Here is a 23,841-nt window from a genome sequence, read left to right on the forward strand (position 1 = left end):
CATCTACACATTTTACACGTTAGGAAGCTAAGGCTCACTCAAGTCGGCAGCTATATTACAAGCCCTGCCCTCCAGGGACTGGAGATAACGGGTCTTTACGACCTCGTAACGGAAGGGCGAGGTAGAGTTTTCTCTCTTCTAGGCAACCCGCACATGAACGAGCACCGGAAGCATCGGTTCTCCACTCCCACTTGGACTTTTTGAAAAGTTTCCGATTAAAATCCCTCATTAAACAGTTCCTCCGTCCGCTTCTGGCCAAAAACAAAGGTTCCCCCTCTCACAGAGATCCCACCCAACGAACGAAGCCACCGAACCTCGTGTCACGTGGCCCCAAACCTTCCGGCCCGCGGAGAACAAAGCTGCGGCGCCTAAGCCGCCTTCCAGATCCCTCCTCTCCACGTGACCAGCGCTTCCGTTTCCGTGGTGTCCCGGTGCTACCGGATTCTGTGTCCGGGCGGGCGGGAGGGGTGCGGTGGTCCCTCCAGCTGTCACCCGCGGGTCTTGGCCTGACCATCCACTCTCTCCTTTCCCCTACGGTGCCCGGGTCCTGCGCCTCCTCCTCCCCGCTACGCGAGAGTCATGAGTCTCCCGGAGCAGCAGCAGCCGCTGCCCCCGCAGGACCTGGCCCCGCTGGAGCCGCCGGCCCTCGGCCGGGGCTTGGGGCCGCCCGCAGTGAGTACGTAAGGCAGAGTAGCGGGAGTGGGGGTGGGGCAGGTGTGTCTTCAGGGCGCAGCTCCGTGGGTCCTAGGCCTGGGCTCCCCAAGACCCACTTGGTGTGTGGGGCAGAGGTTGCCGCATCACCCAGCCCCCGAGGCGGAAGGGGATCTCGTTCTACTTCCTCATTTTACAGTTTGGGAAACTGAGGCCCAGAAATGACTTGCCTGAGGTCACGTGGGCTCATGAGCCTCCAAGATGGAATTGAAGCCCAGATCCTCCGATTCCAGAGTCACTGCTCTCTCTGCTACAGGGTCTCCAGATTTGCCTCCCTCCCTCCTATTGGGGTGCTTTTTAAGTATGCTGGAGAAAGCCACTCTGCTGTGACATTTTTCCATGCTGAGACACCTGAGCCAGATCTGAAGATCTCTTTGGCTTCTTCATATGTACCTTCTGGCCCGAGCCGGGCTTCCTGTGTCCGAATCCAGAGCTCAATTAAACACTTCTCACCCCCCCCCCCAAAAAAAACCAACCAAACAAAACACCCCCAAAACCAAAAAACAAAAACTCCAAATTTATTTTATCTAATTCCATTTAGGCCTTCAGTGCTGTTTGATAAATTTTTCCTAATTTTAGATTTTACTTTTTCACCATGAACTTAACAAACATCAACAAACATAGATTTTCCATATGTGCTACAAAGAACCAAGAAAGAAGGTTGTACATGAAACCAATCTCTATTAAGTACAACTTTTAAAAAAAACCATACATTAAAATTGGCATGATAGTACCACTATTACTTTGCTTGTCTGAGTCTCCTTCTGAACTTTGCTCTCTTCTGTGATTTTTTTTTTGACATACTGTTGGCTCACATTGACAATCTCTTTTTTACACTATCACTACCCACCTACGCTTCAGAACAACTACCCCCCCCCCCAAAAAAAGGTCTCCCTTATTTGTACCAAGATAGTCAAGAAAAACAAATTCATTTATTTTTTCTTTCCTCATTGATTCTCTCATGTTTCCCATAGCAACTATTCCAGAGTTCCTCTTTCCTCAAATCCCTTATGTCACTTCTTCTGTCTTCCCTTATTGGAGGGCCTTGGTTCTTACTAAGAAAACGGGTCATTTTATCTTAACTGCTTTCTCCCCTGCTCTGCCCACATACCATCCATTCTCCAACCTCTCCCTCCTCTTCTCCATTCTCTGACAAAGGGTAGCTTTTCTTGCCAACTCTTCTACTTTTTACTTGATCTCCTTCCTGTCTCCTCTGGGACTTTGCCCCTTGATGTTTCTCTCCTTTTTTTTCTCTTCTTGTGCACTGACTCCTCTACTGTCTGCAAGTATGCCCAGGTCCCCCATTCTCAACCTTTCACTTCACCTTGCCAATCCCCACCCCTCCCCCACCCAGCTCTTTTTAAAAATTTTTTACAGCCAAACCCTTAGAAGAAATGGCAGAAACTCATTCCATAGTTCCTTACCACCAACTCACTTTTCAGCCCTTTCAACTCTAGTTTCTGACCCCACTACTCTATTCAGACTGCTTCTTTTAAGGCTACTAACAGTCTCTTAACTGCTAAGTCCATTTGTAGCTTTTGATACTGTTGATTGATCCTTCTTAGATGTCCTCTCTCCTCCCTTGGTTTTCTGGATGTTGTTTTTGATTGGTTTTCTCCAAGCTGTCTGACCTTTTGCTGCGTCATCATCATCAATCATCTGTCTCCTGCCCACTAAGCATAGATGTCTCCCAAAACAGTGTCCTGGGTCCTTTTTATAGATGATTTCGAATTCCTGGACCCTAACCTCTCTTCCAAGTTTCATTTGTGGATTTCCAACTTTCTCTTGAATAGGCTGTCACCTCAAATATAACATGACCAAAACCAAATCATTTTTACCACTCTCTTGACTTCTCAAAATCTGTCCTTTCTTCTGATTTTTCTCTTAAAGTAGTACCATCATTCTCCCAGTCATCCAGACTCAAAAACCTTAGCATCATCTCTGAACTAAGGTCTATAGCTTCTGTTTTCCCTGTGTTGTCTTTGGTATTTATCACTTTCTGTTTTCACTGCCAACAACCTAATCTAGCCCTTTATTGCTCTTGCAAGGACTTTAAGTCTCTTTCCCTTTCCATCTATCCCACACATTTGACATCTAATAATTCTAAAGCATAACTCTGGTAATTTCACCCACCTTCTCATAAACTTGGTTCTCCACAGCCAAATTTGGATCATGTCCAAATTCCATAGCTTAGCATTTAAGACTCTCCACAATAATCTTGTCTCAGCCCATCTTTGTTAGACTTCTTTTCTGTCCTCATTTTACTTGTAGCCTGGGTTCCAGGCCGACTAGACCGCTCTCTCCTTTCTGAGCATAACTTGACTTTTCCAGTCAAAAGGACAATAATTGAAGCATCTTAAATTGAGATTAGTGTAGCTTGACATAAGAAGCACTGGATTTGGAGTTAAGAGACCTGAGCTTGAATCTGAACTCTTTCACTTACTGTATCTATGAATTTAGGCAAGGCACACAATAATAATACTGCTGGCTGAATATTTATGTGTCACCTACATGTGCTAGGTGTTTTACAAAGATGACTATCTCATTTGATCTTTACATTACCTCTGGGAAATATGGGCTGTTATTATCCCCCATTTTTCACTTGGGGAAGTTGAGGCAAACAGGTTAAATGACTTGTCCAGAGTCACACAGCCGTTAAGTGTCAGAGGCTGGATATATAATCTCATTGACATGAATACTCCCTCTAACTCAGGGCTGTCCAAAATGTGGCTGGCAGTGCGATTTATGCTCCTGCCTGTAAGCATAGAAATGTACATAAATGCTTTAGTAAACGAAGCCGAGCTACCGCAAAGCTCTCACTAAAATGGCAAACCAAAATATAATGTCTGTTATTTCAATAAAAACCTAAGGTTGGATGGCCCTGCTCTAACTTATCCCCATCTTATCCTTTAGGACTCTTATCCATGTCATCTTGTAGATCTTTCACATGGGTTCTAGCCTATGTGCTTGGAGCTTTCCTCTTAAATCTCTTGATATTGTATGATGAAAGGTTATTGGTTTAAAATGTTTATCAGTGTAATATTAGCTGTAAAGTTATTCTCAAAGTACATACCCCAATATTCTTCTGTAACCTTTTATGTTCTAACACCTTTTCTAGCTTTCATATCCTATGATTCTGTGTTTTTCCACCTGGCATATTTAAGATTTTAAAAACTTAAATTCAAAGCATATATTAGGTGCTTACCATGTACAAAGACTATAACTGCAAGAGGGCAGGTCTGTCGTATCTTGCTTAAATTTTTGGCGTCTTCATCCCCTAATACAGTATTCTGTATACAGTTCTTGGGCTTAACAGATTTGTTGAATTTTTATTGAATTTGCTAAAGATGATTAAGATACAGTACCAGTTATAAAAGAGTTTAAATATCCTAATAGGAAAGATAAGATAGGAATACAAATTAGAATGTAATAAGTGCAAAGGGCAAGCACCTTCAAAGTGCAATGAGAGGTTCAATAAAGCAGAGATCATTTTCTGCTGAAGGTTTCAGGCGAGGCCTCATGGAGCTTGACTCAGCACCTAAGCTTCATCTGGAAGGATTTCAGCAGAAGTGGGGGAAGAGAAAAAGGAAGAGTAGGAGTATATTCCAGGTGTGAAGGGTTGTATGAGCAAAAAGGCAATGGACATTAGTTCAGAGCCATTAAGTAGTAGTCTAGTTTGGCTGGAACAGAGAATGATTCGAAGAGGCGTAGTGAGAGATCAGGTTGGAAAGATAAGTTGGAGTCATTGTGAAGGGCCTTGAATGCCAGACTAAGGTGTTTGGATTTTATTGGTAAGCCAGGAGCATCCAAATTTTTTATTAGTTTGCCATATAATCAGGAATCTGTATATGTGCAGGATTCACAAATTTAAGTTTCGATTACAACTATTAATTTAAGCTTACTGGCATGACATCTAGTGGTGATCAGTTACACAGCATTATCTGTTGACTGGTGGGTCAGGTGTGTTTACTTGCTGAATGATTAGGTGAACTTTTCCCTAAAAGTCCCACATGGGTTCTACTTCACGGTTAGGTAGGCCACATTTGACTTGTAGACTCCATTTTGTATACCTGGGTAATTAACAGTCTATGTTTTTAAGGTTTTAAACCAGCTGTAGAGGTTTTTGAGCAGGGATGTGACATTGACTAGAATTGTATATTACATATAGGTTAGTTTAGTGGACTCGATATTGAATTAATTACAAAGACCAGGTCCTGGAGGTAGGGAGGGAAGAAAATAAGCATTTATATAACATCTACTTACTATGTGCCAGGCCTTTGCAAATATTGTGTCATTTGATCCTCACAACAAATCTTCAAGATAGGTGTTGTTATGATCCACATTTTACAGTTGAGGAAACTGAGGCAAACAGACGTGAAGTCACTTGCCCAGGATCACACAGCTAGTAAGATTTGAACTCAGGTTTTCTTGCCTCCAGTTAGCAACATTAGATGATTAAACTAGTCCTCACAAAAGGTAATATTGGCTTGAACTATGGTGGTGACACTGGAAATGCAAAAGAGAAGGTGGGTGGTAGAGACAACATTCAAATGCTGTATAGGGTCTGACAGCTGGTTGGCTGCAGGAGGAGAAGATGATGAGTGATGTTTGGAGCGTGGGTGATAATGGTATTAACCATTAACAGAAATAGGGAAGTTAGAAAGGGCAGGTTTGGGGGAAAAGATAATGAGTTCTCTTGCAGACATGCAGAGCTGTGCTTATGCAATCAGTGATTTGTAGACATTTGGAATGATTTTCAGTCAACCTTATTTAGGAATAATTAATTATTCTATACTATTTTGCGTAAGATTTGTGAACTGGTATAGATTTTATTTCTAGTCTTCATATGCTTGAATACCTATTGTATGTGTAATATACCTAGCACTTTTCTGGGAGCTTTGGTGATTACCACCTCCACTGCCCGCCCCCCCCCCATAAGGCATGGTTCTATGCCTCAGGGAATATTTATAATCTAGTTGTAGAAATGGGGCAATTAGGTGGCACAGAGGATAGAATGCTAGGCCTAAAACCAGAACACTTCATCTTCCTTCGTTCAAATCCAGCCTCAGACACTGCCAGCTGTTCGACCCTGAGCAAGTCACTAAACCCTGTTTGCCTCAGTTTCCTCATTTGTAAAATGAACTGTTGAAGGAAATAGCAAATCACTTCAGTATCTTTGCTAAGAAAACCGCAAATGGGGTCATGAAGAGACACAGCTGAAATGACTGAACAACAACATAACATTTGGAGAAACAAGATTAATACAGGGCAGTGCATTAAATCTGTATTTTAATGATTGTTTTCATTTGATGGAAACAAGAATTTAAAACATGTTAAAAATCCAAAGGAAAGAATTCTAATATTTTCCCAGTTCAGTTTTGCACTGTCACCACCCTCCGGTTGATTCTAAGCTAAAGAAGGCAGTGAGGTCCTGTGGAAAGATCTCTGACTTTGGAGTAAGAGCACTGCGTTCAGATTCTCTCTCTGATCTGTACTGTCTGTAGGATCTTGGGCAGGTCACTTAACTTTCCTGGACCTCAGTTTCCTTATTTGTAAAATAGATGGCCTTTGAAAGTACTTTCTAGCTCTAGATACATAAAATCTAAACACTTGAAAATGCTTTCTAAAATTAGATTTTTGTTTTAAGTATCTTGTTGTGCTATAAAGTAAACAGTTATTAATTGCTGAAGAAAGAAATACATTTACTTTACATTAGGCTTAGCTTAAACTTTAACCCTAATATTTTGTTCTGGTAGAAAATTTAAGACTTAGCAACAGGCTCAACAGTTTTTTCAATATTTTCCTGCTTGGGGCATAGGTTCAGGTGATGCTTCTCCAGATGAAGGGCTAATGGAAGACTTGACTGTTGAAAATAAAGCTCTGGAGCAGCTGGCACAAGGATTACTTTCTCATTATTTGCCAGACTTGGAGCGATCAAAGCAAGCCCTACAGGAACTCACGTAAGCATACTGGAAATTGTTATGAGCTCATGTCTTTATGAAGGCACCATGCTTCAGTTACTGAGAACACGAGTGGAAATCAGGAGATTTGGGTTTAATATAATATTCAGGAAGCCACTTTTATCTCTGAATCTGTTTCCTCATCTGTAAAATGGGGATAATAAACTGTCTTGTTTGCATCACAAAATTATTGTGAAGATCAGTTAACATATGTGAAAGTGTTTTGTAAGCTGTAAAGTATTATTTTGTCTATACAGTTCTGCCTAGCTTATAATAACATGGCTGCCTTTGATGTAATCTTTAGGATGTATAACATTTAGTTTTGATTATTTCTAATAATTTAACAAGTAGAAGTGGTAATAGGGTACTTTGTAACTAAACTGCAAGAAATTATTTAGGCTTATTTTCTTTGGGCAGTTATCTCCAAATCACAAATAGAACTTGGAATTAATTGTAGTTGTCATTATTTTATGAAAGTAATCCATTTGCTTATCTAATGGTAATTTTTGCATATGCCTTTGCTTTAGAATAGAATTTAAGAAAATGCCCCATAACATCTTTGCTTGAGAAGACAGATATTTCTAACGATTCAATAAATTGTTGTTGTTGAGTCATTTCAGTGGTGTCTGACTCTCCACGACCCCATTTGGGGTCTTCTTGGCAAAGATACTGGAGTGGTTTGCCATTTTCTTCTCTAGCCCATTTTACAGATGAGAAAACTGAGACAAGCAGGGTTAAGTGACTTGCTCATGGTCACACAGCTAGGGTCTGCACCACCTTCCTGCCCAGATTCGATAAATACCTTGCTTTAAAAAAAAGAGGGGAGCTGAGAGAGTATGGGTTTGTCTAGATGCATATGGCTGAGGACAATAACTCTCACATAGAAATCAGACTTAGTCACTGTCTCTTTAGGGGGATGAAAACAGAGCCTGAAGTCTCTCTACTCCCTGTTTTTCAGAATGAGAATCGAACTATGTTGAAGGACTGCCACAAGCCAATGAGTTACCCTAAAACTTAGTTCAGAAGTGACGGTTTATTTAAGGGCAGGATTGTCAACACCTATTCATGTAATACCATTAGCCAATGTTTTTGTAGGCTTTGTACTTTGAATAATGACCAACTATGAGTCCATAATGATTTTTGAGGAAGAAACTTAATAAAGTAGACTTTATTTCTCCATTAACAGAGTGTGGTTTCAATCCTCTAGCAATGGTCTTTGATAGAATTTCGGAGCTGGATGTGCTTAAGTGATTTATTGGGTGTGGGTGTGGGGGGAGAGTATGTGTTGGCCAGAGGGGCCTGGCTGTTTGTTGGTTTTTTTTTTTTTTGCAAAGTCAAAGAAAATGTTTTTTTGTGATTCTAAGTAGCCCTTGTATTGCAATAAGGGCTAATGATCTCTCTATTTTCAGTTTACAGACTGAAGGAACCCAGAATATGTTTGAACTTGGAAAGAGAAATGAACAGATCCCTTTGTATTGTTGAAAGTGGATAATATATATATATGTTTGTAGTGTCTGAGGGTTCTTTGTTAACCTTCTCTAATGCTTATAGTGTTTATAATAACCTCATTCTTTTTTCTGGGCTCCCCAGATACTCTTTAAACAGCCAAACCATATAATTTGCTGAATAACAGTTACTTTGTTTCTTGAGAATTAAGGAGCAGTACAGATAGTGCTGTACTTATGATCTTTTTGTCTCTTCACAGATTTCATTATTGATAATTGTGTTGTAGAAAGAGTACTGGATTAGAAATTGTTAGTTTGGGGATTTAATCTCGGCCTTGCTACTCTGTGAAATTGAAAACTTTTGGGACTCAGTTCCCTTCATCTTTGGAATGAATCCAAGGCGCCTCCTTTCATCTTTGTGATGTTTATCACCGTTTTGTGATACTGAGTAGTCCTTGTGGCTTAGTGGAGGCTGAAAATCATTTATTTTGTAACTCACAAAGGGTAAAGGGTCTCAGAATAAAATGTGAGCATATTAGGACTTGGCAGAACTCTATTTGTTTGCAGGCTTTTATGCTTAGCCTTATGTCTTCATTCCTGGGGGGGGGGACGACACATCAGTTTACCACTTCTGAAAGCAGGTTATTTAGTGACTTATGTTGAAGAACCTAATCATGGCATTTAAATTTAAAATGAAAATTTAAAGATTGATTCTTGCCATCTTTATGATTCTATAAATTTTCACTATGAAATTTATTGATGGTTTAGACTGTTTCATCGTTAATTTATGGTTAGCCATAATAATTTTTTAAAATGATATTTTATTTTTCCCCAGTTATTTGTAAAGACAATTTTAACATTAATTTTTTAAAAAAATTTTGATTTCCAGCTTTTTTCTCTTCCTCCCTCACCTCCCCCCTCCCTGAGACAATAGGCAATTTGATATAGATTATGATGTTCAATCATGCAAAACACATTACCATGATAATGAAAAAAATCCCAAAGTGCTACACAATTATAATCTTGTTTTTTAATTTCTTAAATTGCTGTTTTCTGTCTTCAGGTCTGTTTTTTGAAATATGTGGGGCAAGATACTGTGCTTTGGAGACTCCTCTTCTAATTGTTTCTTACAATCATTCTAGTAACTTAGGTTGCCTGAGTAAGCTGGCATATCTGGTTGTGCTACATCCCCTCCTGGCTTCTGAACAGGTTTTTCCTCTTCTGAGATCAGTAAGTGGAGCAGATTGTAGGGGGTCAGGTGAGCTTCTGGCCTGTGGGATATACTGGCTATATAGGAGAACAGACAACTTGTAAACCTATTCATTGTTATCCATTCCATTTCTCTTTTTTTTCACATTGTTTTGTATTTAATACAGGTTTATAAATAAGCATCCTATTAATGATCAGGTGGCTAATCAGTTTGAATGGGTGTCTTGACTCAGGGAGGGTGAGAGATCACCTGGAGATAAGCGCAAGAGTGTGCCACTCCAGTTGTTGGAGGCTTCTTTGCTCCTGCTTTTTGTTTCTTGACATATTCTTTGACGTAATTAGCACCTTATTTGTTGAAAGGGTGGGGGGTGGGGCGTGGAGGGGAGAAATGGAGCATGTCGCCCAGGGAGGTTTTGTACTCTTTTTCTCTGAAAATTTTAAAGACTGTTGCACAACCAGACGACCTCAGGGCCCTGGGCTCTTTGTGATATTTGACCCAGGTTGCAAAGTATAGTGAGGTCAAGTGAAAGGGAGTTTGGACACTGGTTTGTTTTACCACATAGACTTAGAATCACCATATTTGACAGATCTGAGGGGCTTAGAGATATTATCTAGTCTGGGTCTTCCCTTTGCCCACCACTCCCCTTTATTTTTAGTAGTTAAGGAAACTGAAGGCCCGAGAAGGCAAGTGATTTGTTCAGGGTCGCTTGGCTAACTAGTGGTAGACTCAAGAGCTCTTGGTTCCTTGTCCAGGGCTTTTCCAACTCTACCAGATTGCTTCTCTTGTGTGACTTTTAGCTTTAACTTCTTCCAGTACCATACATTTTCCATACTTAAAATAGGAAATTTCTCTCTATTTGCTTTCACAGGATGTTGTATTAACAGGAAGTGTATAAAGCACTTAGAAACTTGAGGAAGGAGGCTCAAAATGCATTTTCTTTTTGATTCTGAGTTTATAGAGAGAAGGTAATGATGCACTAACTTTAAATTGTTAAATTTACTTTAATGGCATTTGAAAGGGTAAGGAGACAGCTGACCATCAGCAGCTTTCTATCATTTTGTAAGGGATTTTACTGACAAAATAAACCTGGAAAAGCTTAGATTCTCTCTAGACTTGTTCTCATACTCTTCCACCTTAATTCCAAGGTCATAGCAATAAACCAACATTGAACTGTTAAATTGAAATATAGAATTTTAGATGATTTTATTTCAATCCAGAATGTGTAAACCTCATCTCTACTATTTGCTTTTGTTTCAGACAGAACCAAGTGGTATTACTAGATACATTAGAGCAAGAGATTTCAAAATTCAAAGAATGTCATTCTATTTTGGATATTAATGCTTTGGTAAGTAAGTTCTAGTTTATGTGTTTTAAGAATGGTTATATTTTAATTTTAGCTGAATTAATTTCTACAGTGTAATATTGCTTAGATGCATTCTCCAAATTTTTCTCTACCTTTTAAAAATTCAGAAATGGAATTTTAACAAAAACTCTTAAATGAGAATATAACCAAGTTTTTTATCTGACAAAGAAACTACCTTTAAATATTAACTGTCAGAGATGATAGTTTCCTTAGTAGCTTAAAAGCAGATCTTTCTAACAGTTAGGGCCACCTGAGGAGATAACGAGTTCCTCTTGGAGGTATTCAAAGAAAACTGAATTATTTCTCGTGAATGTGTCATGTATAGTATGATTCTGTTTCCATTGCAGAGTTGGACTAGATAGTTCTTGAGGTCTCTTCTGAACAGAAATTCTAAGATTCTATGAATAACAACTTATTTTTGAATGGGTAGAATAAATCTGTTTGCTTACTCTCAACATACATATAACAATGAATTTGGGAAGTTTGCAGGGAGAGCATCTTGTAGCCACCTTTTCTCCACCTCAGAAGGTAAGACCATATGTAGGGTGTCCCAAAAGTCTTACTGCCTATTTAAGCTTTAATAGCTTAAAATTGCACTAAGGCTTTTGGGACACCCTGTATAAAATTTAGCTCTTGGTTATATTTTTCAGTACAAAGTCAAACTTAACACCAAAAGAATTATATAATTCTTTGGTAAGAGGAGCTATAGTTGTATTTCTGGGAAGCTTCAGTATACCCCACCCTCCTCACTGAAGACTATATAAAAGAGAACTTGAAAATAAGGAACCTGTGTCTGCCTTTTTGCCACCCCTAGAAAAAGTCCCATGAAAATTTGACTGCAATGTCTATGAAAGAAGATATAAAATAAGAGTGATAACACATTCTTGAATCTTACTGGATTTTTTGAAAGTGAATTTGAGACTAGAAAAGTAATACCTTTAGACTGACTAAAGTATAAAATTGTGATGCCACAGGTTATTGGACTAGGAGTCAGGAGACAAGATTTCAGCTCAGGTTCATTTAATGCTTAACTATGACTTTGAATAAATCATGAATACTCCCTGGGCTACAGTTTCCTCTTTTGATAAATGAAGGGTTGAACCAAGTAGTTTTTTCAGAACCCTTCTAGCTCAAAAATTTCAACACACAATATATACAATATATACAATGTACAATATATCAAATTTATAATGTAGTAGACTTTTCATAGAAGAAAACATGAGGGACTAGTCAACTCTTCTTAAGAACAACGATTTCAGGAACTCAAGAGAAGGAATAAATGAGAGCACCCCATGTAGAGGCTCCTTCCTGAGTAGGCTCCAATATCTTCATTATCTTCCAACTGTAAAAATTTCTGATTCTGCTTTTAAAGCCATCATCTCTCTGATACCAGCCCACCTTCTCAGATTTAATTTGTTTTACTGTCTCTTTATGCACTCTGTGTTCCAGCCAAATTGACCTTCTAGCTGTTTGCCAACCTTTGCATCCCATCTCTGCACCTTCGCACTGGACAGCCTCCCTAGTATGCATTTTTTTATCTCTGCCTCTTAGAGTCCTTAGCTTCCTCAAAGGCTCCGCTAAGCTCAAGTTCTACTTCCTAATTATTGCTAAATCCTTTCTCAAATTCCCTTATATTTACTTATTTGTGTACTCGTATTTTATTTATTTCCCACTCCCTAGATAACCACTTAGAATGAAAAGTTCTTCAAGAGCAAGGATTGTTTTGTGTCTCTGAATCCTTAGAGCCTAGATCAGTGCCTCGTACCTAGTAGGTGTTTAATAAAAGTTTTTTGAATTGAATTTTCACTTAAATTGGTTAATTTAACTAATGGAATAGGCCTCTCACCACCTCACACCCCCCAATTTGCTTTGAAATAAATTGTATTTCTAAAGATGTTTTACTTTTTGAAGCATATTTACATATACTTGTTGTATTCAACGGTTGTATTCAACAGACATTTAGTTCATAGTAGGATAAGCCAGGAAGATTTATATCCCCTCCTTAATGCAAATAGTAGATATAGTGAAGTGGCAGATAGAATATAATGCCCTGGGCCTGAAGAAATAGGAGGGAAGTCCTTCTCTTTTAGATCTTTTTGTTCAGTGGTTCATGTCACACTCTTACATACAACCTTTGACAAGAAACATGAAAAATCTTTGGCTCTCAGCTAAGAACTGAAAGCTAGAGGGCTGAGTTCTGTTTTCTCTGCACACAGAATTATAGTATGTCATTAGTTTAACTCATATGGCCTAAAGAGGAATCCCTTCTACAGTGTCTCCAACAAGTGACCCACTTCTGGAGAGTTCTTGGTGTTAGGAAGTTTTTCTGCACATCTGTCTCTTATCTCTTTGTAACGTTAACTCTTTGCTCCTGATTCTGTTCTCCGGGGACAAGGAGAGCGGATGTCATTCTTCTACATGGTAGCCTTTTAAATTCTTGGAAGATAGCTATCATGTCTCAAACTTCCTTGACTCTGGAGGAGTCCTTGGGGCATGAACTTGAGCCTCTTCGTTGTCTTGGGACATTCTCCGTCGCACTTATCATTGTCTTTCTAAAATGGGTCATCCAGAGCAGAGCATTTGTTCCATTTGTGGTCTGACCAGGGCAGAGTATATTGGGACTGTCACTTTCTTTGTTCTTAATATCATGACTTTTCTAATGTAGCCTAAGATTGCTTTAGCCTTTTTGGCCACTATATCAGTGTGTGCACTGTGGACTCTAACATATTCAACTTGCAGTTCACTAGACCCTGCTAGGTCTTTTCCAGATAAGCTCTTATCTGTCCAGGCCCTTTCTGTTTAGTAATGTGAATTTCATTTTTTCTTTTTGAAATCAAGTAAGTGTAAGTCTTGATATTTTGATTTTAATTTCATTTGATTACATTCAGACCATTGTTTTAGCTTATCGAAATATTTTTGCTTTTGATGTTCAGTGTGTTTGCTGTCCCTCCTAATGTTTCACTTGCAGTTTTGATAATCATGCTATCTATGCAGTATTGTGTTCTGGAAACAGTGTTAGCTCTGGAGTGCAAAATCCTTCTAGCATTTCCTCTGCTTGCTACCTATATGACACCTTGGGCACATCACTTTACCCTTCCTCATCTGTACAGTGGGTTGTAAGTGGGTTGGACTAGGTGACCTCTGAAGTCCCTTTACGCTTTAAATCTCTGATTCTATTCCATTACCCAAATCATTGATTAACATGTTAAATAATACAAACCTCTCTACATTCCTGGGGCCCTCCACCAGAGACCTTCCTTCCAAGTTTACATTGAACCATTAATACCATCTCTGGGTGCAGACATACATGTAGACAAAGAACATAAAACCAGTAATTACTGAGATCTGATTTGAGTACAAGATTAGAACATTAAGATTGCCATTTCTGACTCTAATTAGTTCACTCTATTTTCTTGATTACTAATTCTTTCCTTTTCTTCTTTCTCCTTTACCCTCTCTGAGGGACAGTTGTATTTTTCTTCAGTCACTTAGACCTACATTACTTCCTGTTTTCCTCTAACTTGGCATCCTGCTGTTTAGGATGTCCATCCATCTATCCTAAGATGTTGGAGGCTATCCAGGGAGAAGCCTTGGTACCTTGGTTGTACCCCAGGTAGAAGATTGAATCCAGGCAGAGGTGGAAAGGCGTAGTCTTATTCCAACTTGTTTTTCTTGGGTTATTTAACAGTGGGCCATACAACCCAGGCAGCACTGTTCTAGGTCCATAACTTAGTTCTTGTGAGGCACTTAAATTCAATTAAACTCTTGATTTACAGCAGCTAGTGCATTGTAGGCATAAATTTAAAAAGCTTTTAGCTCCTTCTGAAGGTAACTAGTAACAATTGAGTGGTCTTTTTATAACTTTAGGCCCATATAGGATACCTATTTGTACAATGACTAATTGTATAGCAGATTTTTGATAAAGAAATGTTGTCTTTCCATCATATGGTAGGTATTCTCTTTATTTTCCCTCCTCCCATCAATGGTTTTTAAAGTGTTACATGTGGCTCTTAAATGTAATTTGTAGAGAATAATTAATATGTGAAGATAATGGATCATAAAGCTGGTCAAATTTAGGAAGAATTGGTCAGGATTTGGGTCACTTTATTTGTCTATTCCAATGAATTTTTAACTTGAATTATAATTTAGTTTTTCTGCTTTAAGTTTACAGAAGCTAAATACTATCACAACAAGTTAGTGAATATAAGAAAAGAGATGCTGATGCTTCATGAAAAGACATCAAAGTTGAAAGTGAGTTGAATAACATTTAAATAATATTTTAATTAATAGAGAGGTTTAATGCTTTGTTTTTCTTTTTTGTTGATGGCTACTAATAATGAGCTTTTAGGCACTTAATGATCCTTTTCTTGGCAATTACATTTTGAATGAACTGAAAGTGATATTTTTATTTATGTAATATCACATAAAATTTATTGATGCTATATTAATGTGATTTTTTAAAGGTAACAAACCCTTTATGTGTGAATTAATAGATACCTAACTAATAACAATATCGATGGGTTTTGGAAGAGATCTTGTTCTCTGATTATGGAGCTTCTAAGTATTCCATTTAATTGAGATATTGAAAGTAGTAATTGCTTTAGGATAGAGAATCTTCATAAGATAGGCTATTGGGATTTATTTAAGATTATATGAAACAACTGAATTTCTGCAGAAAATGAAGTCTAAATATGGAGACTTTCCTGTCTTGGTGTCAGGAAGACCTGTTAATGTCATTGGCTGCCCTCTCTGACCTATTCTACCTTGATAACCTTGGGCAGGTCTCTCAGTGTCCAAGATGATTGGGTTTCAGAGCAGGTGCTGATTTCTTACTAGGAGTTTCTTACACAGATTGAAATCAAAGGTCTAGACCAAAAAAAAAAAAAGCCAGCCCCATGATAATTTATTGCTGTGGCTGTTTAGTGAGGTATATACACCTTGGTGCTTGGTACAGTTCCTTGATTTTGTTTCTTTTCTGACTTAGAAAAGAGCACTTAAGCTCCAACAAAAGAGACAGAAAGAAGAGTTGGAACGGGAACAGCAACGAGAAAAAGAATTTGAAAGGGAGAAGCAGTTAACAGCTAAACCAGCTAAAAGGACATAAAAAAACTAATCGGCACTCATCTTGTCAATGTATATATGTTTATTTTTATATGTATATATTTATGAGTGTGTACATATTTTTTTCTTTCCCCTATTCCATATTCTTTGGATTTAAGAGAGCTTCATTGGTAGGGTCATTTTGATGTAGTGCCTTATGCCACTGTTCAGAATTCTAATGTGCTTTGCACTTACCGAATTGCCATGTTTTCATTCTAACCATTTAGGATGCCATGTTTTTCATTGGTTGTCAAAATGTAAATCTGTTTTAAAATTATATGATATTTAACTTTTTTTTTAAACTTTGCTTTTCTCGTACTTTTAAAAATCAACTGGATTTTTGCCTTGATACAGCTAATGATGAATGGTTTGATTTCATTCATTTGACACATATTAAAAGCACTTAGTTTGTACAGTGCCCTTGGGGTTGAAAGAATAGTTAAGGTTCTGTTACTGAACACATACAAAATTTTAAATGTTTGTTTATTGGAATGCTTTGCTCTTTTTTGAGCCATACAAAGATGACTTTTGATTCTCTGCCCTATGATTAAATTGAGGGGGGCTCTTCTGTTGATTTTGTTAAGACAGAACTCTAAAGATGCTACCATGCCAACTACCTAACAATACATGCCACTGGCAGGAGGTGCATTGTATATAGCCTACATAAGTGTGTAGGAAATTTGGCATGGGAAAAAATGACATAGAATTAGTGGCATCTTGGACGTAGGAAAATGAGCAAAAGAGAAAGTTGTCTTTACAGAATGGAGACCACGTAGTTTTTCTTTTCCTGCCATTTTTAAGCCTTTTATCCTTACGACATCAGCGTCTTAATGTGCTTTAAATTGGACTAGATCTGTAAGCTGGTATTATAGGGCTACTGTGGTACTCTATGACCATTGACCCTTCTTTACTTGAACATTTATGACATAGAGTAACAGTTTTGAAGCACTGAAATGATATTCAAGTAGATAGGGATGCTTAAGCCCCATTTCTTGATTTGCCAGTGTGGTCTCTAGCTCTGTCTTGTGACTTTGTCTCATTAGGGGTTATCTTATCATTCCATACTTTGCTTCATTTATAAAATGAAAATGATGTGTTGCCTACCCATTTTATAGTGATATTAATGGATTGGAGAGGGTTGGTAAAGAAAGTACCAAAAAGAAAGACACACACCATTGTGAAACTTAGCCTTTTTCAGAAATTTTTTGAATACACGCAGGAAAATATTATGTGGGGGAAAATTATAGTTTCACTCTCTAAAATCCAGTGTGCATATCCCATTTTTAATGTTAAGGGGTATTTACCAGTTGTCTAATCTCTATCATATAGAGAGAATGAGCAGAAAACTAGGAGGGTATATGATTTGAATGTATATCTTTTCTAATTCACGTTACAATTTGCAGATATCTTTTTATTAAGCTAGAATCTACCTCTGATCACATATCAGGCTAATACAGAAGAATAGGAAAATATTTGATTTTGGAAGAATACAAAAAAAAATAGGTCCATTAACACACTTGGGTTCTTTTTCTTCTTCTCAAGTGAATGATTAATCATAGTACACACCCATCTGACTTTGACTTTAGACTTATGAATGTTGGTTTCACGTGGCCAGATGTTGAGATCTATACACTGAAATTGCCTGGGCAGGATTTCAATAAATTAAACATTTGAAGGAGCAGTATCACAAAACTTTCTGTGTATAAAAATTGGTTTAATTTGGTGGAGTTGAGTGGTCTAAGTTATTGAGCTCGTTTAAAATTATTACATATCCCATTGTTGTGTGATCAGTTCTGTCACCTGATTTTTTTTTTAAGAAAGGCTTTAAGACTGAACTCTTAACAGGCAGTAAATATCTTGAGAATTGTGGGTTATACGAGTAGTTCATTTAATTAGCAATATTAAAGTAGATGATGAGCTTGGTATGTATAAGGCACTTAATGGTTTAATTTTTTGCATTTTAATAACTTAAGAGTAGCAAGTTGAAAAGCTGATCTATAAGTAACCAACCATTTTTAGATCAGGTTGTAAGTTTTAAAATGCAGTTATTTAGTAATTGAAACACAGCCTACAGACTTAACTTTTTCAAAATTTTTTATATAGTTCTTGAACTGTATATAAGAACATGGGTGTATAAGAAGTTGAAAGTTACTAACAGAAATTAATTTGGTACTGTATTGAGCACAAAACCAATAAAGAAGTAATGGCTTGGTCCTTAGGATCTTTCCATATTCTACTTTAAAAAAGAAATCACTGCCTTTATTTTGAAACTATATCACGTATGTACTGAGGATTATTTCGCTTTAACTTGTGACATTTTAAAAATGCTGACTTTGTAGCAGATCTCCTAGTTTATTGCGGACATTGAATGTAATTCAAGTTGTGCAGGTACTGAGCTTTTTCTGATAAATGTTGTCAAAAGTTATTCCAGGTGTACTGTCTGTTCCTTCATACATTAGTCTGGTTTTGGAGCTTGTAAAACAAGGAATATTTTTTACATGTTTAATAAAAAGTGGCTTATGATGAAATTTTATGATGTGCTGTATTTACTAAGGACACTTTGACCCAGCAGTTCTCACAAACTGCAGTTGTTTGGACGTCATCTAATCCTCATGTTCACACTACTGTCTGCTTTTCTCCCCTTAGCTTTTTCTGATTCATCAATCTTCCAAGTATATATAACTTTTACATAACTATTTGCGAATTATTTTTCAAGGAAGTCATAGGGTATTCTGTGAAACAAAATGATTGTGGTTACACCAAAAGGTTCTGCAGTATTTGGGGACTTTTGCTCACATTAAGAATAGCAGCTGCTACGTGGCCCGAAACCCTGAATAAGGAACTGCTTGAGTGAAGTGTGGGGATTGTGGCAACAATGATGGATTCTTACCTTGTTCTGCACAACTCGATGGCAAATACAATCAATCTGAAGACTTTCTGATATGTTACTCATCCCCTCAGACCGCAAATATATCCACAGCCTGTAATGCCCAAGTTGAGAAATGTAGCGAAGCTGGAATTGACTAAACACATATGTATAGGAGTTCACCATTATCCTAGACTTGAATTTTACTAGCCAATTGGAAGAGATATGCAAATGATTAGCAGTGATGAGGTAAGCTTTTAGCATCATAATCAAATATTTATTGAGCTGCTGTTAGGTCCAAGACACTGTGCTATCTAGTCTTCGGGGGGATATGAAAAGTATAAGATGATATAAGAACTGGAGGTCCCTGTCCTCTGCAAACTTAAATCTATTTGAGGAGACATGAAATGTATATGTGAAAAAATAACTACAATGTAAGTACCAAATGAGTGGTATTACAATTATAAAAGTTACAATTCTGTATGTTAATTTAGACGTGTCTTAGGAAATGCTATTATGGTCAGATCACTGCTCCCAGGCCCACCTCTGCCCTGTCACTTAGCAAGTGGCAAAATGAACTCTTTGTATTATTTTTGGGAACCCTTTGTGTTATTTTTTGGTGTGATAGTATCTTCTGAGATCCAAAGACCAACAGACCCTAGTGGCTGTGAAGGAACTACTTTCCAACTGAGGACCAGATGCTAGATTTGAATTAGAAACCATATGTGCAATTTACATTACAATGTCCAACAACTTTAGGGAAAATAAATAACAGTGATGCTGATGGGATGGGGAGGCCATGGAGCAGTCCCAATAAGATGACTTTAGGAGACTATTTTGAATACGGGATGGCTGTGGGAACAGTTCTATCCTTCAACCAAGTGCTTGGCCGTAGGCTCGTCACAAAGTCACATGACAATGGCTTATCAGGCGCATAATAGATGACTTTTGCTGCCATCTGCTGACTATCTAGTGTCTCTGCTATACTTTTTACATCTGTCATTTATAGTTTGTCCTATTAGAACTGGACACAATGGGATTTTCACCATTCAGATTTTCTTTGTGGGCTGAACTTTAAAAATGACAACCCAACCCACATCCTGTTTAGAATTGTTTATTTTGAAGAATATGAAAAGGTTTTTAAAGTAACCTCTTGTCTGAATTTGAACTTTTCTGTCCAATGTGCTAGAACTGAAATTCTTTTCATAATTTTTCTTGTTAGCTGTCTATTCATTCCTCTAGGATTAACAAAACCTTCCCCTATACTTGGGCTACGTTTAACCTACATTCTTCATGGCTAAGTGGCTTGAACTTCCCCAAATGGGCAGTTCACTGGAACTGAGCAGTTGACTCTCTAGAAGTGACTGGAGCAAAAATGTCCCAGGACTTACCAATGACCTGACTTGCCCTCGGGCTAAGTCTTAATCTTTTATTAGCTCCTATGCCTGGCTTCACTTGCAGATGTATACTTAACCTTGTTTCAAGCCTCAGTTATTGCTTTGACTTCTTTATACTTGCTCTTATCTGGGTCACTAGTTCCAAAGTGACATCCACTTCTAGACCTGCCCTGTACCTGATTTCCAGGGTGGGGCCACCATCATAATCTGCTTCTCCATACTGGACTGTGACTTTCAGATCCTAGGTTATGATGCTGCTCTGATATAGCACTATGTATGCACTGTAACCAGAGCCAAACAATGACTCTGTCCCTTCCCCAACATCAGGTCCTTCTGCGGATTCTTTTTGCAGGGGCTGAAATCAAATAAACCTAGCCAATTATTATGGGAGGTTTTAATTTTAGCTAAGAGGCATGACTGTTGTTTCAGAAAATGACAGTTCCCTTTGGAGTTGACAAGTAACAAATGATAAAATTCCAAACTCAGTTGTTGGTCTTGGTTTCTATAGATCTCCCCTACTTTTGCCTGGGATGGCAAACCGAAGAGCCAGTATAATAAAGGTGCTGATAGCTATCATTTATATAGTGGTTTTTATGCTGCAAATGCAATTTACACATATCTGGTCCTCACAACAATCCTACTGTGGATTTAGACCAGCCGGGTCCAGATACTGATCGGTATAAGGAGCTCAACCTAACTAGAAGAGCAGATCAGCATCTCGTCTGCAAATTGAAGCTTTGTAGAATTGCATAGGTCACTGAGAGGTTAAGTGACTGCTGCCCAGTGCCACATAGCCAGTATGTGACAAAGGCAAGATTTGAATTCTGGTCTTCCTGATAGTTTTATTTTTCTTTTTGAGGCATTTGGGGTTAAGTGATTGCCCAGGGTTGCACAGCTGGTAAGTGTTTGAGGCTGCATTTGAACTCAGGTCCTCCAGGAGCAGTGCTCTATCCACTTTGCCACCTAGCTGCTGCCCCTCCCCAGGCTAGTTTCCTATCCACTGTGCCATACTAGAAGATACAAGTAGTATCCTCAATTTATAGAGGAGGTAACTGATTTAAAGATGACTTGATCAAAGCCATTGAGTGGCAGAGGGGATTGAACCTAGCTCTTCCAAATCCAGTAGTCTTATCAATCAACCGCGTTACCTTTGAGCCTTAGAGATTGATCATTGTAACTGCCCCCACCGCCCAAGCTTCTTTAGATTTTTTTTAAAGTGTTCAAGAAATTTATTAGCATTTCATTGGATATTTTCCGTGAATGAAGGTATCATTGTCCATGCACAATAATACTATAGTGTATACTAAATATGCTTAGGCATGTCTCTAAAACAAGAGATAAAACAAGGTAATAAAATACCATCTTCAGATACAAACGCATTCTGTTTTCATAAATTTTATATTTACTACTGTACCAGTTATCACACTATTTATATGACTACTAAATATAAAATGCTGATGTGAACAAGAAAAACCTGAAGAACAAGTATTGTAAAATATCATATTTGATATTATCTTAACAAGTGGGTTTATATAAATAACACATTTACTTTTAATTATTTTTTAACAAGCAGTGATTAAGATGTTTATTTCCTATGAGAAAATAAGTAACAATTTTAATTTCACTTACTTTAATTATATTCATTATCTCTATTATTAAGATCTATGCTTGACACATGTGGATATTATTTGATCTTTTCAAATCACATTCCCCCTCATTAAAAAAGCCCCAAGACATTTTCTTTCAGAATATTTTCCAAACATTCTGAGATTTTGCTAGTTATGTGAAATGTGGAAGCCCTTTCAAGTTCTTTATTATAAGGTTTCTTCTATAGCAAGAACCAATTATTCTTTACCAGTCCTGGTGTCTATGTTTGAACTCAATATTTAAGCAACTACTATCTGTTACCCATCAATTAATACATCTTTACTCCAAATGTAGCTTAATCACCCAAAATGAATAGAAACAACCTTTGGAGGAAAAGAGTGTTAAAAGTAAGAAATGTTTATTTGACCTTCATTATCAGCTAAATTCTAGTTTGGGAAAGGATAGAGATACTTTTTTGACACACCGTCTAATTTTTTTCATTTTTGGTGAAAGAGGAAAACTAAAGAAACATTAAGCTTTCTCTTTCAAAGGAAAAAATGTCTATTTCAGACAAATTGAACTTATTTTCTTATTTTTAAACCTAGTAATTGCTGACAAAGGTTCACATGACGACACCTATTCCGCTAAAATTGTTTGAACTTTTAAATAAATACCTAAACTTTGAAAATTTTGTTATATGTTCTAATTTTTCATTTAAGCATCTAACATTTTATACATCTTGAAATACTATAATTGATTTAGAGGCTATAATTTTAAAGCAGATTTGAAGTGGATCTAGCCCCTAGCTAGATTAGTAAAGTACTTGTGTTGTGCTTTTAGCTGTCTAGACCCATTGAATATGAAAAGCTCTTACAAATCTAAGTTAATAAAACAGCTTTGGTGAAAATTAAAATTTATTTATATTATTTTCTTATCTGCCTGACTGAAATGATTAATATAACTCTTTCAAAAGCATAAATTTTGAAATTATCTGAAATTGGTTATTCCTATTCACCACACACACACACACAAAGAGAGAGAGAGAGAGAGAGAGAGAGAGAGAGAGAGAGAGAGAGAGAGAGAGAAATGACCCTTACAGAAGCCTTTCAGCCAAGGATGTTTAAGGGTCATTTCCTGTTATGAGCAGATTTTATTCCATTCTCAGTAATAAGGCATAGATCGAGGTCTTATGGGGACCACCATAGTTTAAACATAACAATTCTGCTATACTATTATATTTTATTTATTTTTAGTTTTCTACATTCACTTCCATAGATTTTGTTTTAAATTTCCCATCCCTTCCCTTTCTTTCTCCCTCCCCAAGATAGCATGTAATCTGCTTCATAAGATTTTTTTTTTCCAAGGGGATGTCAGCACAGTTGTGATGCTGTAAGAACCAGAGAATCATTAAACTCATTTTACTAGGATACAGAGAATATAAAGAGGAAGCCATACTATGGACTATATACTGTTTCATTCATCAAATAAGATCATTTTTGTGTATTATCAGATATTAAGGATTTTGTGAAGCATAGAACAATTAAGGAAAATGATTAATTACATAGCATAATGTGCTGATATCGTAAAGGGCTAAGTTACATAATATAGACAATTAGAGAATGGGATCACATACAACACGATATTTTCAGATAAAAAGGGCCAAAGTAGCTTTTAAATGTTATACTGCCATCTAGTGCTTTTGTCTAGTACCTTTCTGAGGCTCTAACTCAGAATATACCTCTTCTTCTTCCCCTCATGACCCCGCGATAATTGGTGCACAAAGTGATTGTCAATACAATGTTAAGATGCTCCAACCAATTTTCTATATGGCCTGAACTTTTACTTGAAACAGTGACTTTGAAATAACTGAAATTTTTCAAAAGTCTAATATCTGAACCTTTATATTATGTGCCCCCTGAGGACTCCCACAAATAAGTGCATGCCTAGAATGCATTCCTCCTCAATTCTGACCCTTAGGGTCTTTAGCTTCTTTCAAAGCATCTGATGAACCACCTCTTCGGTGGAACCTTTTCTGATCCCTCCAGTTGCTAGAGCTTTCTTCCACTTCAAATTATCTTGTTGATGTTGCATCCCTTCAGTAGAATGTAAGTTTCGGGGCAGGCTGTTTTGTCTTTGTGTCTTGAGTACCTCACACTACGTGCAGTTCCTTGAACCTAGGAGATGCTTTAGAGATAGGGAGCC

At 37.6% G+C, this 23,841-nt stretch overlaps 1 protein-coding gene across 1 annotated transcript; it reads left to right on the plus strand.

The window, feature by feature from the left end:
• The first annotated feature begins 433 nt into the window (after positions 1–433).
• Positions 434–18,320, plus strand: BLOC1S6 (biogenesis of lysosomal organelles complex 1 subunit 6). The gene is made up of 5 exons (XM_036736203.1): positions 434–676; positions 6,530–6,671; positions 10,584–10,671; positions 14,854–14,940; positions 15,674–18,320. The coding sequence occupies exons 1-5, from the start codon at positions 580–582 to the stop codon at positions 15,791–15,793; spliced, it is 534 nt and encodes a 177-aa protein (XP_036592098.1). The 5' UTR covers positions 434–579; the 3' UTR covers positions 15,794–18,320.
• Positions 18,321–23,841: the final 5,521 nt, after the last annotated feature.

The sequence above is a fragment of the Trichosurus vulpecula genome, chromosome 8 (genome assembly GCF_011100635.1).
Source record: "Trichosurus vulpecula isolate mTriVul1 chromosome 8, mTriVul1.pri, whole genome shotgun sequence".
NCBI classification, from domain to species: Eukaryota; Metazoa; Chordata; class Mammalia; order Diprotodontia; family Phalangeridae; genus Trichosurus; species Trichosurus vulpecula.